Below are 14,976 nucleotides of genomic sequence, written 5' to 3'. Positions count from 1 at the left end.
AAGTGGCTTGGGAGGCCCAGGTGTCATTCAGCTCATTCCTTCTCTGTACTGGAATCCAGGAGTGGGCAGACAGCCCTGCACCCAAACCACCTCCATCCATCATGTTAAGCACACTGTTTTAACCTTTAGAATTGTAGTCTTCACACTGATATGTAGCAAACTCAGGATATTCTTTGTCCCAAATTAAATACACCCTTTGCATTTTTAAAAAACTCTGTTAACATCATCACTTGGCCCTTTCCGACATTCGGTCACTCAAGTCCACGTGCTGAAAGAGTCCTATCTACACTTCCAGTTCAGGCCTGTCATCATCACTTGCCTGAACCTTGATGAAAATCCTCACCACCGGTCTTTCTGTCCTGGCGCCTCTGTGCTTGAATATGCCTCCGCTCAGCCACCAATGCACACCTGACTCTGCCATCCTGATGCAGGCTCCCCCCACTGCCTGGAGAAATGAGTGCAACAGCTTGACCCAGCCTCTCGGGATGCTTGCCGCTTCTTAAACACCCAGAGCTGCACTTGGCTCTGGGCATTTCTGTGGGCTGTACAGTCCTTCTGCCCCCGTGCCCGCCTCCCCTCTTCGGGTGAACACGTCCCCATCTGCCCAGATTCTATGAGATGTCCTCTTCTCTCCTAGTGCTAGCTATTCTCTCCTAGGTGTTTCTGCTGCACCCATCACATCGAACAGCCAGCTTTTAGCTCTATGTCCATGTGGACTGACAAGACCTTGAGCTACCTGAGGACAGGAACCTGGACCAAGGGTGTACATCACTCCAAAGTTGTCCCAGTGACATATACATTATTTGGCACTTAGGAAGGGCTTTAAATGTTTGGTAAATGAATTAATGTTCCCAGGGAAGTTTCAGTCACAGAACAATAAAAACCAAACCAGCTCTCCACCAGAATAAATGCTTTAGATAAGGACCACCCTGCAGCTGTCTTTCTTCCTGGTGGAGGAGCCAGAGTGATGACAAAAGTGAGGGTGGAGGGCTTCCGACAGCCCCCCAACCTTTACTCCTCTCATCCTCCCTCGACACTGACAGACTGAGCAGACCGCTGTGTGATGCGCAGTAGGCTATGCACTCACATGGAAGATGGTGATTCATCCTCATTTCTAATCTATAGACAAGGAACCTGAGGCTTAGAAAGGTTGCCCCAGGGCATTTGTTCAGCAAAGTGAAGGGCAGAGATGGGGTTTGACTTCAGGCAGTTCTAAGGGCTTGTTCTATATCATAGCATGGAAATGAGAAGACCAGGGATCAAGTCCCGGCTCCAGCACTGGCCAGTCATTTCATCACTTGGGATCTCCATTTCCTCATCACATTACTGAGAAGACTCAAGTCTCAAAAGGGATTAGGGTTGTGAAAGCATCTAAAAGTTACGAGGTGCTATGCAGATATGAAGGGCCCTGGTTACTAATCTTCATTGCTCAGATTCTCTCTCACTCTCTGTGGTACCATTTCTCCTCCTTCCCCAGCTGTCTTAGCCTATATTTTCTGTTTCTAGACTCTAGTCTCTATTTCTGAGTACTTCTGTGACTTGGCAAGGTCAGTTGAATTTATATCCAAGGAGCTGTCCATTGTCCTTACCTTGATCATCTGAAAACCTAGTGAGCATGCAGTACTTAGATGTTTAAGTTCCTGATGCCTTCCTGTCTTGGAAGGGACATTATCCTCCTTGGGATGCTCATATATCCTGGCCTGTCTGCCATCCTGTCACCCACCTGTCCTTTCTACTTCCCTCTGTGCCTTGTCAGAGTAACCTCGACTTACTTTCTTTTGTCCACCCACCTTTCCTCCTTTACCCTCTGCCCTACTCCTTCTCCCTTGACACCACTAGGGGCAAAACTGGCCTCGAATGAATGTCCCCCCTCATCTTTTGTGTGAGGGCCTAGATTTGTAAGTGGGAATCTAGGGAAGGGCTTCCGTGGAATGCTATACCAACTCCTCAACTCCCTTCTGAGTAGGGTTTTCATGTGGTCAAGTGCATCCTGGGTTGTGGGCACACAAACACCAAGCAGGGGCCATGGAACAGGAGTGCACTGTACTTGCCTCCTCCTTAAAAACAAAAACAAATGAAAAAACAAAAAACAAAAAACAGAAAAACACCTTTCCCTTTGTGCCAGAGCACAGAGTTTTTCTTTTTTATCATCCAGGACTATACTTCTCCCTTCCTAACTCTAATAACTGTAGCAGGGGAAAATAATCCATGATAGGAACTAGCACTCTGATTTCTCCTCAAGAGTTTAAAAAATAATTTATTTATACCTGTGGTTTCTTTCAGTATCAGAAAATCTATTTGAGGAGGGGGAAGGAACAGTTCTATGTCACAGACCCCTTCATTCATTCACTCATAGACATTCATTTGTGAAATATTTGCTGAATGCTGGATTTTGTGTTAAAATGTGGGCATGCCAAGGAGCTCAAGGTCCAGCTGGGGGCAGGGGAGGATAAAGGTGCAAGGAAGTACAATATACAACAGTAGCTTTCATACTGGTATCTTGAGTGTTAATGGGAGATTTGAGGAAGGAGCATTTCAGGAAGGCTTCATGGAGGAAGTGATGCTCATGTAGAGACTTTATGCATATGTAGAGACAGGGAGGGATGCTGCTCCTGGGAAGGGAAACAGCATGTGCCAACACATGGAGACAAGTTCAAGGAGGTACAAATAGATGAGGACACTTGGAATATGAAACGAAGGGGCTAAAATACTTGTATCAGCAGTTGGACAAGTGGAACATGGCAGATCATGTATCTACCTCTAAAGGGGTTAAACTTCTACTCAGTGGGCAAATAGCTGAGGGTCACTGAGGAGTTTTGAGCAGGGTAGGGGCACACGGCACTTGGGTGGGGTGCAGAGGGTGGACTGGAGTGAGGGTGGGGCAAGGGGTGAGGGGACTAGGTAAGAGGCCTCTGCAAGAATCTTCTAGAAGAATTGGGGTGGCCAGAGGGGCTAGGCCACCGGGAAGGTCCACAGCACCTGGGGTCTCTAGTATTTCCCAGCCTCAGTGAAAGCCCTGAGATGACTCCTCTGGGGCCATCAATATGGGCTCTTGCCCCCAACTTCATGCCAACACCAGGCAAGAAGCGATAAGCCAGCATCATTTCTCTCAAGGTGCTTGGCCAGGGCTGCTCAGTAATCATTTCCTCTCCATAAAGCACTGGGAAGGCTTCCAGAGCACTTTTCCTGCCGGAGCCCCCACCACTCCAGGAGGACAAGCCTCCCACTGGAAGTGTCCAGAGGAGACGGTCTTCCCCCACCATACTGTCGGCACACACGGGAGGCTGGGTGCCTGCTGATTTTCCTCTTGCTCTGGCTCATTTTCCTTCTGGAGCAGCAGGCTCATCTCCTGAATTTTTAATAGCTGAGCATATTTAGCATTCAGCACACACGTGTGGGTTGATAAGGCCCAAGGAGAAGGCAACAAGCCATGCAGGGGAGGAAAACCTCCTCCCTGCTCCTGCCCACATCAGCAGGTTTGCAGTCCCCTAGCACTCAGCATACTGGACCCAAGGAGCTGAAGCAAAACAGTATGTGAAAGTCAGATGGGCTGATTCAGTCCCTATGCGAGGGGCTGGTCCCTTGGCAGAGTGGGGACTCACAAGTAAGGTCTGAAATGCTCATCTTATCTCAAAGGAGCCATAGAGTCATAATTCCTTCTTGACTTTCACCAGGGACAGACTCGTCTTGCCCACCTCTCTGCCTTTACAGGCAGGACAGTGAGCCAGCAGAGGGGTGGAGAGCCTGGGTGCTGGGCTAGTGGGGAGTGCTGCCAGGCAGATCCGTAGGGGACAAATCTGGTAGCATTGTTATGCCCTCTCTGTTTATCCTTTCCTCTAAAGCAGGTATTTTTAACCTCCTCAGACACAGACGGAGAAAACAACAAGCCCACCCACAGACCATTTAACCTTGTGTGAGACGCTGGGAGGTCCATCTGGGCCTAGGAGCAGTATTTATTGCTATACATGTGAATTTGAGCTACTTGGAAAAGAGTGCCCCTGACCTGCTGTTAACTCTGAGCTAAAGGGCACGACCCACACCTGCAGGCGCGGCTTTTCTGGCCCCTTGTCTGGATCAGGGAAACAGAACTTCAGCAGGAGAGTCTGCATGGCCTGACAGAGTCCTCCAGGTCTTTCCCCATCACACGCCCAGCCACGGGCTGATGTAAGAAAGGAGGGAGAGTCCCTTCCACCTCGGAATTTAGCAGCTCCTGTCAGGGGTGCACAACATTAAAGAGACTGAGGAGCCACTTTAACACACCTGTCAATCAGAGAACCAGAGGGACCCACCCAGGTCACTTGACTTAGGTGTCCAGGTCTGTGCTCTGATACAGCAGCCACTAGATGTTTTAGCTACTGAGCATTTGAAACATGGTTGAGGAACTCAATTTTAAATTTCACTCAATTTTAATTCATTAAAATTTAAAAATAGGTACTTGATTCAGTTGTTAGAAAATGTCTGGAACAACTTGGGTATGCAAATCTGTTTTATAATCTCTAATTTTTAATGCAATCTAAATATGGACAAGTATTTCTGATGAAAATTTAGTGTCCAAATTGAGATGTGCTGCAATTGTAAAACACACACAGGATTTTAATAAAAAAGAAAATAAACTATCTTTGATTCTACGTTGAATGATAATATTGGAGTATGTTAGGTTAAATACATTATTAAAAATCAATTTTGTTTATTTTTATTTTTATTTTTTATGTTTTTCAATGTAGCTACCAGAAAATTTAAAATTATATGTGTGGTACACATTATATGTCTATTGGATAGTGCCAGTCTAAACATTTGTCAGTTAACTGTCTCCAGGAATGAAAATCTTACAACTCCTTTTAACAGTCAGATCCATTTCATTCATTTCAACAAATATTTGCTGACGAGGGGACTCTGTTTGCTGAGTCTAAGGACCTACTGTGTAGGAGGCCCTGCAATTACCATTGAGCAGAAGGAGTACAGGAGGTCTGATCTATGGCACCACAGAATCACAGGGAAGGTAAAAATGAAGTGCCAAGGGAATTAAAAAAAAGATGCCAGTATATTGTGGCTGGCAAAGAAGTGAATGAAAGAAGGGCTGTGAGAAAAAGGTGGCCAGTGAGATGGGCAGTGAGGATTTGGGCCAGGAAAGAAGAGACAGGATGCAGTGAAAAGAATCTTGGCTTAGTAGTCTCTGCTTCCTCAGTTCCTCTCTGTCCTCCATTTTCCAGGGCCATGCCACTGGCTCCTGCTCTTCTCAAGCCTCGTACCTTCCTTGGAGGCCCCATCAATACTCAGGGCTTCAATGCCCCTGTCTAATTGACAACTTAATCCTCACAACAATCCCATGGGGTAGAACTATTATTAGTCCCATTTTACATATGAGCATATCAAGATCGAGCAACTTGCCCAAAGTCACCCAGCTGAGATGTGTACATAGGTAGTGATTCCCGGGTTTGTGCTTATATCGGGATACCTGATGCTGCCTCAACAAACGACCTTCAGTTGCTTTCCAAGGTCACTGATAAGAAAGAGACTCACACTCCTAGAGGCCCAGAGCCACTGCTGTCACTCTCAGGCTGGGTCTTTCCTAGCCAGGTACCTTCTCTTACAGGATGGACCTGAGATTCTAAGGATCAGGGGAGAACAAAGCTTGTCCACAAGACCTACCTGCATGACAGTTAACTCTCCTCCCTGACAGCTGTGGCTAAACCCTTCCACTCCTTCATGAGGCTTTTTACTTGATGTGGCATAATTAGCTCTTTACAAAGTCATCATAATTTCCAGCGTGCAGTAACAAACAAATTGACAAATGATTTTAGTACAGAGCTTTCCTGGGTATTAACTTAAGTGTAATTAACTATTACTAATTAACAGGTCACTTTTTCTCTTTAAATATATAAATCAGACAGACTCCACACTTATCCCTTGTCTGCCTTCATGAGGCCTGAACGATAAAGCTAGAGGCTCTGTAATAAGCCAGTCCTTAAGTGTTCTAAGTTGGGTCAGTGAGGGTTTGAAGACACAGGCATACCTCATTTTATTGCGCTTTGCTTTACTGTCCCTCACAGATGTGTTTTTTACAAATTGTCTCCATCAGCAAGACAATTACAACTCGTTTTATTGCGGTGGTCTGGAACCGAACCCACAATATGTCTGAGGTATGCCTGTACTCATCTTCTGCTTCCTGTCTTTGTTTTTATTTTGGTTTTGTATCTGTCCATTCCACAGGTAAACTTTTTTGACTTTTTGGTAAAGACTGAGATTTTTAAAAAATGAATTAAAAGCCTCTGATTTTTCAGTCACCTGCAATCAGCTCTCCCCCATCCCACCAAAGGGGCGACATTTCATTTCCTCTTTTCCTACAGAGGTCAGCTCCAATTACCTGCCTCTGCTGGAAGTTATTCCATGGAACAGAGACCCAGCTGCTAATGGCAGGGAGGCTCTGTGAGGGGCCTGCCTCCCAAGGCTGCTGGACTTCCCCTCCTCCCACCCCAGCTTTGCTCCCTGCTGGGCAGACTGTGCTTTTCATTATTTACACCAATGCTTCTTTTCACTGGGGCAGAAAGTTGAGAGGGTGACCCTATAACTGAGGAATATTTCCCTGTTACTCTTTTCTAAGACTCTACTTGGCTCAGTTCTCAGGAACAGAAAAAATTCTCCTGTCAGGCATATGGCACTTTAAGGTCCTGTGTTCTCTCTAGTGTTTAGGTTTCTCATCCCATCATTTTGGTTTTCTGTTCCTTCCCTCTTCAGTTCCCTAGAATCCTGGACGTGATGCCCAAGAACAAAGCCCGAGGGTAAACACCATTTCCTATGGTGACAGGGATAAGCAGAGAGGACAGACAGCTGCTGGCTGCCAGCACTCAACACTCACCATGGTTTGTCCCTTGATCCTTTTGCAGAAAAGACTGTGTGCTGTTTGCTGCTGGAGGTAAGTAGATTGTCTTTGGGCGTTTTGAATGGCTTTGAGGTGCTGCTGGCAGAGTTATGGCCGCTGAGACAGGCTTTTGTTTTCACCTGTACTAGTGCTGTCCTGGAATTGGAGGGTGGAGACACTGGCGAGGGAGAAGGTCTGCACATTGAACCGTGTCTTCTCTCTACAGAGGAAGAAAGAATGGAACTCAGCATATCATCTGGTGCAAGTAAGTCCATCACACACTCATGCATACTCATATACAACAGCAAAGAGAAAGGACTTATTTTGCAACATCTGCATCCCTGAAACCCCGTTCTGGCTATGGTTTGTCTTGACATCCGCTTCTCTTCCACCAACTAGCAATGATGACATTTTGAATTTCAGTATCAAATGGCATACTAAACTAACCAAGGTTTTCACAAGAGGTATTTACCAGGCCATCCTTCTTCAAAAAAACTTCCACAGGACTAGCAGAGGGGACACCAGGTATGACCTGAACACAGTGGGATAACCAGATAGCCCAAGTGATCCTCAGGCAGCTACTCAGAGGCCAAAAGTCCTTCAGGGCAGTGGGCTGGGCAGGACTCTCAAGAGAATAAATAGGAAATTCTCTAACCTGACCTGCAGCAGGATTCACTAAGATCAGAGTGACCAGCAAGGGCTAAATGAAAGGGTCCTTGAGAGCCAGGAGTGGCCCGGCATCTGTCCGCACGCCAGCATGGCCTCTACAGGGCTCCTTGAGATCCAGGGTTACAGCTGCTAAGCTGGGACACACAGGGGGCATCAATGGTAGAGGCAGAACCTGCGGGTGCGGGGCCTGGACGTGGGTGGGCACACACAGCTTCCTGAGGCTCTACAGGAAATACCAGAGCCCTGCGCAGACATGCCTCACTGGTTCACACTCAGTCAGCCCCTGTGGTCTCGACTCAATGGCTACGATAAGGACATTGACCAGGACAGCAGATGTATGAAGTTCTAGTGTCCACACACTGTGGTGGTTCTTAACTGTTATTGGGCAACAGATGTGATAAAAATTAAGGATCCCTTCCCAAGAAAAATGCATGTTTATACATGCCACAAAACTTTGTACACCATCATAGGAAGGAATCCTGGACCCCCAAAACACAAAGGTTCTGAAATCCTAAGTCCTCTCTGGCTCTCTCTTGCCTACTACAGGGCCCTACATATTGTTAGTGCTTAATTAATATGTGTTGAATAAATAAAATTATAACAAATGTCATGATGAGAAGAATTAGAGATCACAAATCTGGAAATCTGGTTGAACGTGATCATGAACAAGGTGGGAGGCAAAGATGGCAAACCATTCTCCCTCCGTCTCTAAGCTGAGTCTCAGGCTTTTCTTATCAGTGAGACATTTCTGGCTGTTATTTCAAACATCTGACCTGGGAAAAGAAAGCCAGACTAGCTTTGGCTATCTGGAATGGGATTTCGGGGTTTCTCTCTGCTCCCTTGTACTGACACCTGCCAGTTTGTTTCAAAGCAGACACTGACTCATGCCCTCTGATAAAGTAGAAATTGGGGCAGGGGAGTGGATTTTTGAGGATCATTTGTTTGTTGGGTATTTTTGCCTGACCAGTGTTTATATAGGTTGCCTACATTGAATAACTTTACAGGGCAATTTTTCTTTGTTAAATCAGACTAGATCTTGCATATGTGTTCAGTTCCCAGAGCTGTCCTGTTGAAGGTTTTGAAAACCAAGAGTGAGTTCCAAGGCCTCTGTTTTGATGCAGTAAAAAGAACACTGGGCTGGGAGCCAGGAGGCCTAGGCTCCAGCTCCAACCATACCACATTATTAGGCTTATGGCCTGGAGTTCACTACTTAAACTTTCTCAGTTTCTATGTCTTCATCTGTAAATCAAGTGGGTCCCTAAATGGCTTCTAAGGCCTCTTTCCACTCCATTATCATAAACACAAGGCATACTTACACCTGCTCCTTCTCTTCTCATTCCTCATGATTCCTGAATGCTACAGCAACAATTACAGCTGGAGTATTGAAATATTTCATTCAGGCAGGATCTTCTTTGGAGGAATTCATCCTTTAGAAAATTGGACTGGCCTTTACAACCCCTGAGAGACGAGCAGGAAGCAGCCAGGCGTCTCCACCCTCCTCACACCTGACTGGCCAGGGAAGACCCAAAGAGGTGAGGTGACTTGCCAAGGTCAGGGTCAATGGCTACCCAAGGAATGGGCCTCTGTGTCGTGTGCAGGGGCCTAGCCGCTTCTCAGGAAGGCAGGAAATGGGTTGTACTGTGACCAAGATTTGGAGCCAGGAAATTAGGAAGTACAGGAATTAGAATCCCTGAAGGTTAGGACTGGAACTTAAAAGTCAGCTCATCCTATCTCCTTGCTGACCTACGAGGTTATCAGTTAGAGAAGTTATCAGTTACCAGCTTGCAGGGTAAAATTAGTTGGAGGTAATGCTGAGACTAGAACCAAGTCTTCTCACTTCAAATCCATAGTTCTTTCTGTCCTTCAGAAATGTTTTGCTTAGTAATTTCTTTTTTGGCAGAGGTTTTCAAAACTAAAGACGCTGATTTTTACTACTACAGTTTTGGATTTTTCTGCAGTCTTCCTCCATTTTTCACTACCTTTTTTTCAAGTTGGCAGAGGAGGGTAGGGGGGAAGGATTTGCAGAAATATTTCTTAGTTCTGGTGGTGAGATAAGCCTTGATAATGAAGAGAAATTTTATTTTGCTAAACTTAGAGTTAAAAATAATACAAGTAAACAAAGATAAATCACAAGGAAGGGTGCCAATAAGGACCAAATGAATGGGTCAGACCAGCGATTCTAAAATCACCTTCCCAGAGAATTCTGGTTAGTGACCCTGATGGCATGTTCCGCTGCTAAACTCAGAGGGAAAAATTAAGTCAACGGGTAAGGCTTTTTCTTTGTTTTACATTTTCGTTCCATAAATTCTGCTTAAATGACCAATTGAAAGAACAAGTTCCATGTACGAGAATATTCAACACAACTTGAAGATATCCCTTTACATTTAAATTTTCTGTGTGCGATTTTGTATTGTAAGGAACAAATTAAAGAAGTATTTTCTACTCGTGAAACCGTTCCATGTTGTTCAGACTGAATTAAATCTATCACAATTTCAAGGTATCCCACAAAGAGATCTGCACCTTTGTCCCCTGAGCTTCAGAGAACTAGCTTGCCAGCCACTAGTGCAAGTGAGAAAGGCCCTGTAAGGTCAGAACAATCAGAACTTCTCTCAGGAGGGGGACTTCACATTTCACTCAGCTAAGCAGCCCCCGCTTCATTAGAGTTGACATTCAAAATTATTTTATATTAGTTTCAGGTGTACAGCAGAATGGTTAGACATTTATATAACTTACTAAGTGGTCCCCTTGATTAGTCTAGTACCCACCTGGCACTATACATAGTTATTGTCAGCTAAGCTTTAGAAAATGGGTAGAACTGATGTCCCTGGTAGAGCAGGGTAAAGAGATTTTTCAGAAAGATCCAATTCCTATTCAAGCTATGTTCCCCTGGTCTGTGAAGACCTGCCTGTAGATGATTTACAGGGTTGTGTCTTGGCAGAGAGGTGAGTGTGCTTGTGATAGGAGAAAAAATAGTCTTAGTTTCTTGTGAAAAGATGTTGGTGCACAAGTGGAATGTCTCTGAGTAAAGTGCTCCAGATTTATATCACGATCATTCTGATACAAGCCCTCACCTACTTGGGGCTTACTCATTTTTTCTGTTTTGGCCAAGGGACTGCCTTAGATAGATTCCTATAATTATTTAAGTTCCATTTGCCCTGCCCAGAAAGAGTTTATAGAACACTGTGTTTTTTACTTACTGTTAAACTATTTTATAGACTGAAGCAATTTTAGAGAAAAAGACCCTGTTCCTCTAAATTTTCACATTCTTTGTTAATGTACATATATGTGTTAAGAAAACTGTAATCAATTGATATTTGGACTATTCTTTTTCAACTGACATTATTCCATTGATACATTTCTAATTCCCATACATGGTTCATTTTAAATGGTTAGGTAATACTCGATCATTGACATGCTATAAAGTACTTAGCTATTCTCTTACTATATACTTACTGTCTAGCTTTTTTTTTTTTTTTAACTATTTAAAAAATGATTTAGGATAATTTCTTTGAGGTTGCAGTAGTTTATAGCTCTTGCAACACACTTCTTTCCAGACTGTGTGACAGAAAGACCAAAACCAATTTATTTGTGCTAATGTTGAATATGAGTACCACTTACCTACCAAAGTGAAACATAAAATCACTGCCAGAACTCCCATGCAGAATTAAGTATCTACTACATCAAACACAATCTCGGTGAGTGCCCTTGGATCAGGCAACCTCTGCTCTCACCCCTTCTGTCCTTTGACCAATAGTAATAATAATTTATTAAGACTTTCCTATGTGCCGAGCACTTGCTTTACCTTATAGCATTTAATTCTGGCAATACCCCAATAGAGATACTATTATTACCTCTATTCTGCAGATAAGGAAACTGAGGCTCAGAGGTATGAGTTGCCCAGGGTCATGGATCTAGGAAATATCAGATCCAGGCATGTCTTTAGAGCCTGTGGTCTTAACTCTGAGCTCTACCACCTTGAAATCCCACAAGATGCTACAGCAGATGGGGAACATCTGGAAGAGCCCGCTAGACAATCCCCACTCCCGCAGTTGAACTTTTCAGAAGGGCACCTGACTCTAGGGAGAGGAAAGAAACTCCTTTTAGGTGTTTCCACAGCTTTTATAGCGGTCAGCAGCACTATGCCACAGCCTGAGACCTCAACCCCAAGAAGTTGGGGACCCCAGGACCAAAGAAATGAAAAATCAAATCCTTTCACTTTTTTGTATTTCTACTACAGGAAGTCCAGACCACAGCCTCAGCAACTGACTGTCCTAAGACCTTACTTAACCATATGACACCTTTCCCATCCATCTGTGAGCCCAGGGTACAATCCTGGAGACCAGCTAAGTGGGGGCACTTGAGATCCCTACTCTCAGAATTCTAAAAATCTGTTAGGTGTGGGAAGCCCTGGTGTCCCCACAATTCTCTTCCTTTACTGTCTGCAGGTAAAATCCACCATGTCCTCAGGCAATTCTATTTCAGTAAAAATTCAGAGGTCCTTGCCCCATGCTTATTCACTGAGATATTTTCATACTCATAGCATTATTGTCCTGCATTTAAAACCTCAGTGCAGATGTCATTCACTAAGCCAGCTGCCAATGCGGCTCCCTATACCAGTTTTAGAAAAACCTTGTTGGGAATTTTATAATATGGCTTTTAAGGGGCCAATCCTCTTCGAATAGACTTTAAGCATCACTTGTGGCCCGCCACGGTTGCATAAGCTCACTCAGCTAGGCTAGCACCTGGCTTTCTCATTTAACAGTGCTGATCTCCTTTAGCCTCCACAACTAAGGGCAGGTGCCTGGCAAATCATTAGCCAGGTGCAATTTTATCAATGGATTCTATCTGCTTTAGTAGCTGTGGTCAAGATACTTTTCAGAAAGAACTATCTGGAATTCCAAGGACCTTGTTCCAAAAGTCAACCAGAGCTGGAGGATGAGTGGCAGAGCACAGATCTCAGCGTGGGGAACCATGTAGACACCACTTGGTGAGGCAGGTATCTTCCCAGTTTATAACTGTGGAAACTGAGGCTGACTGCATTTGAGAAACTTTGCCTCAAGTCACAAGGCTATTAAGTAAAGGAGCAGGAGCTAGAATATGAGCTTGTGGTCTCATTTGCCACAATTGCAGTTAGACACTAAATATAGTGCCCTGGTAGTCAGAGGAGGGATATTGAATCAGCCTTTCTCACCAGGAGAGGAAATGAAGATACAGGAAAGTCAAGTGACTAAGGCACACCAGGAGTGGCAGGCAGAGCATGCCAAGCAGCTGATGCACCAGGAGTGCTGGTGAGCTCCTCTGGAGCACGCACTCCCTCCTCGGGCTGGATCACCTCTTTAAAAGACCAGGGCCTGAGTGGCTGGGGAGGTGTTCCTTATAGCATGGTGCCTGTCACCAATTAGCTTATACTAGGTCTCCTTTTCCCCTCTCACCTCCCCCACTGCCAAGCAACAGGCACCATCTAGGGCACTCCAACACATACCAGTGTAGGCCGATGGCTCACATGCTCATTTCTCAAATCCTCCAGGCTCTGAGTTGGTTTCTTAGTCATCTGGTCACTCTGTTCACATTCATTCAGTTAGGAAGAGAAGCAGCACTTCTCGAGTGCCTACTATGTGTCAGGCACTGAGCAAGCTACTTTTACACTTAACGATTCACGTCATCCACCCAACAACCCTACAAAGTGGACACTGTTAGCCTCCTTGTTATAGATGGAGAATGAAAGCTCAGCAAGATTATGAAACAAGACCAAGGTCACAAAGACCTCAGCAGTTGGGAGCCCAGGTCTGCCTGGCCCTTGAACCAGTGCCCTTTCCACTTGCCATCCTGCTGGGATGCTCTCTTCCTTCTGCACTTCGGCAACCCAACTGCTATGATGATTCTTGACAAAGCATTTCCTATTTTCAGAGCTAGCCTAGAACACACTCTGAAGTTAGATAACTTGGGATCCTGCTCATCTCTCCCACTGGGTAGCATTCTCCCTCCCACCCACTCTTCTATTGGTTATTTACACTAAGTGCAAATTTTTGGCATCAACCACCGCAGGGCAGGATTTGGTAAGTCTCAGCGACTTTCTAGGGCCCTGGAATATTGCCATCAGTACTGAAGGATGTCCTCACTAGACACTGAACTTAGTTAAAAGAAAAAAAATCATAGCAAATATAGACCTATGGGAAACAGGCACATGTCCACACTGCTGGGGGTACTTTCAAGGAATGACATTTCTCTGGAGAGCAACCTGGTGACAACAGCAAGAACTAAAACACACTCATAGCCTTTGATCTGATAATCTGGTAATTTTAGTCCCAGATCCCAAGGAAATATCCTCTCTCCCCTTCCCCGCCCTCCAAATTCAAAGTTATTCTCAGCAACGCTATTTACAATAGCAAAAAACACCACAATCTAAAACCTGAATAATCTAAAATAAAGCTGTCAATTGAAAATGAGAGGTATGAGAGTTACCGCAAATCTAAGGAAATGTCAAGGTCAGGTGTCTTGTTCAGTCTTTTATCCCTGGCATTTAATCCAGAGTCTCGCCCTAATAGGCACTTACTATGTTCACTGTTGAAGAAATGAGTGTTGTGAGGATTAGTAACAAACACATGGAAGGTGGGTACTGGAATGCCAACAACTCACAGAAGGCACTTTATATATGCTCCCCTAATACTTGAAAATTCAAATCCACAAGAGAAATTCATAAGAAAATTAAAAACAGCACAAAAATATGTAAATACTAATTATTACAAAACTACAAAACTTTAACATATATAGTCTATATATAAGAATATAGAACATGCACAGATAAAAAAAGGGAAGGATATAAGATGAATTGCTTAACAGACTTCGTTTTTGTTAAAGCTGTTTAAGTCTGTACAAGAAAAAAGATAAAAACAAACAACAATGACAAAACATTAACATTGTTAACCAGAGAGGGCACATGCGAGAAAGCAGGTGCAAATACAAAGGTAGGATGGAGAGAAAAATATGGTTACAGTCAAACCTCACTCATTCATTCGCTCAATTTTTTAAAGCATTTCCTTGGCACATATTGCATACCAGGAACTCAGATATACCGGTAGTGATAAGACAGACACTGTCATTGCAGAGGGTTCCCGCAGGGTGGGGAGAAGCTCCAAATCCTGGGCTGGCCACAGCTTCGGGCCCCCTGAGCAGTAGAGCAGGTTCCCTCTCAGGAGGCAGGCTGCCTGAAATACCTGAGGTGAGTGGACAGCCCTCCTTCTCTGTGGGATTCTGCCTGCAGCCAGAGCCGAGATCCTCTTAATAACATTAGGGCTTTTATTGCCCCAGCTGTTCTGTGGTGTGTCCCGAGCCAATGTGGTAGAGGAGGGGTTGACAAGCAGTTCCACCAGCATGGTGTTAACTTCTCCATCAGAGTAACCTCTCATCACAACCGGCCAACATCCCCACTGCATAAGTTACAAGAGTTT

At 44.7% G+C, this 14,976-nt stretch overlaps 1 protein-coding gene across 11 annotated transcripts in view; it reads right to left on the bottom strand.

Annotated features, from left to right (window-relative positions):
• The window catches only part of ATXN7L1 (ataxin 7 like 1), a 213,167-nt gene that overhangs the window by 37,767 nt on the left and 160,424 nt on the right, over positions 1-14,976 (bottom strand). For 10 of the 11 annotated variants that reach the window (XM_016145877.2, XM_016145886.2, XM_036230282.1 and 7 more), the window contains one exon: positions 6,857-7,079. In XM_016145877.2, coding sequence (XP_016001363.2) covers positions 6,857-7,079 — 223 coding nt within the window. Of the gene's footprint in view, positions 1-6,856; positions 7,080-8,844; positions 10,117-14,976 lie in introns of those variants that run through there. The other variant, XM_016145880.2, reaches the window with a different exon arrangement.

The sequence above is a fragment of the Rousettus aegyptiacus genome, unplaced genomic scaffold (assembly GCF_014176215.1).
Source record: "Rousettus aegyptiacus isolate mRouAeg1 unplaced genomic scaffold, mRouAeg1.p scaffold_m13_p_13, whole genome shotgun sequence".
NCBI lineage: Eukaryota > Metazoa > Chordata > Mammalia > Chiroptera > Pteropodidae > Rousettus > Rousettus aegyptiacus.
The sequence above is the reverse complement of the archived record's forward strand: the minus strand, read 5'-3'. Positions and strand labels throughout refer to the sequence as shown.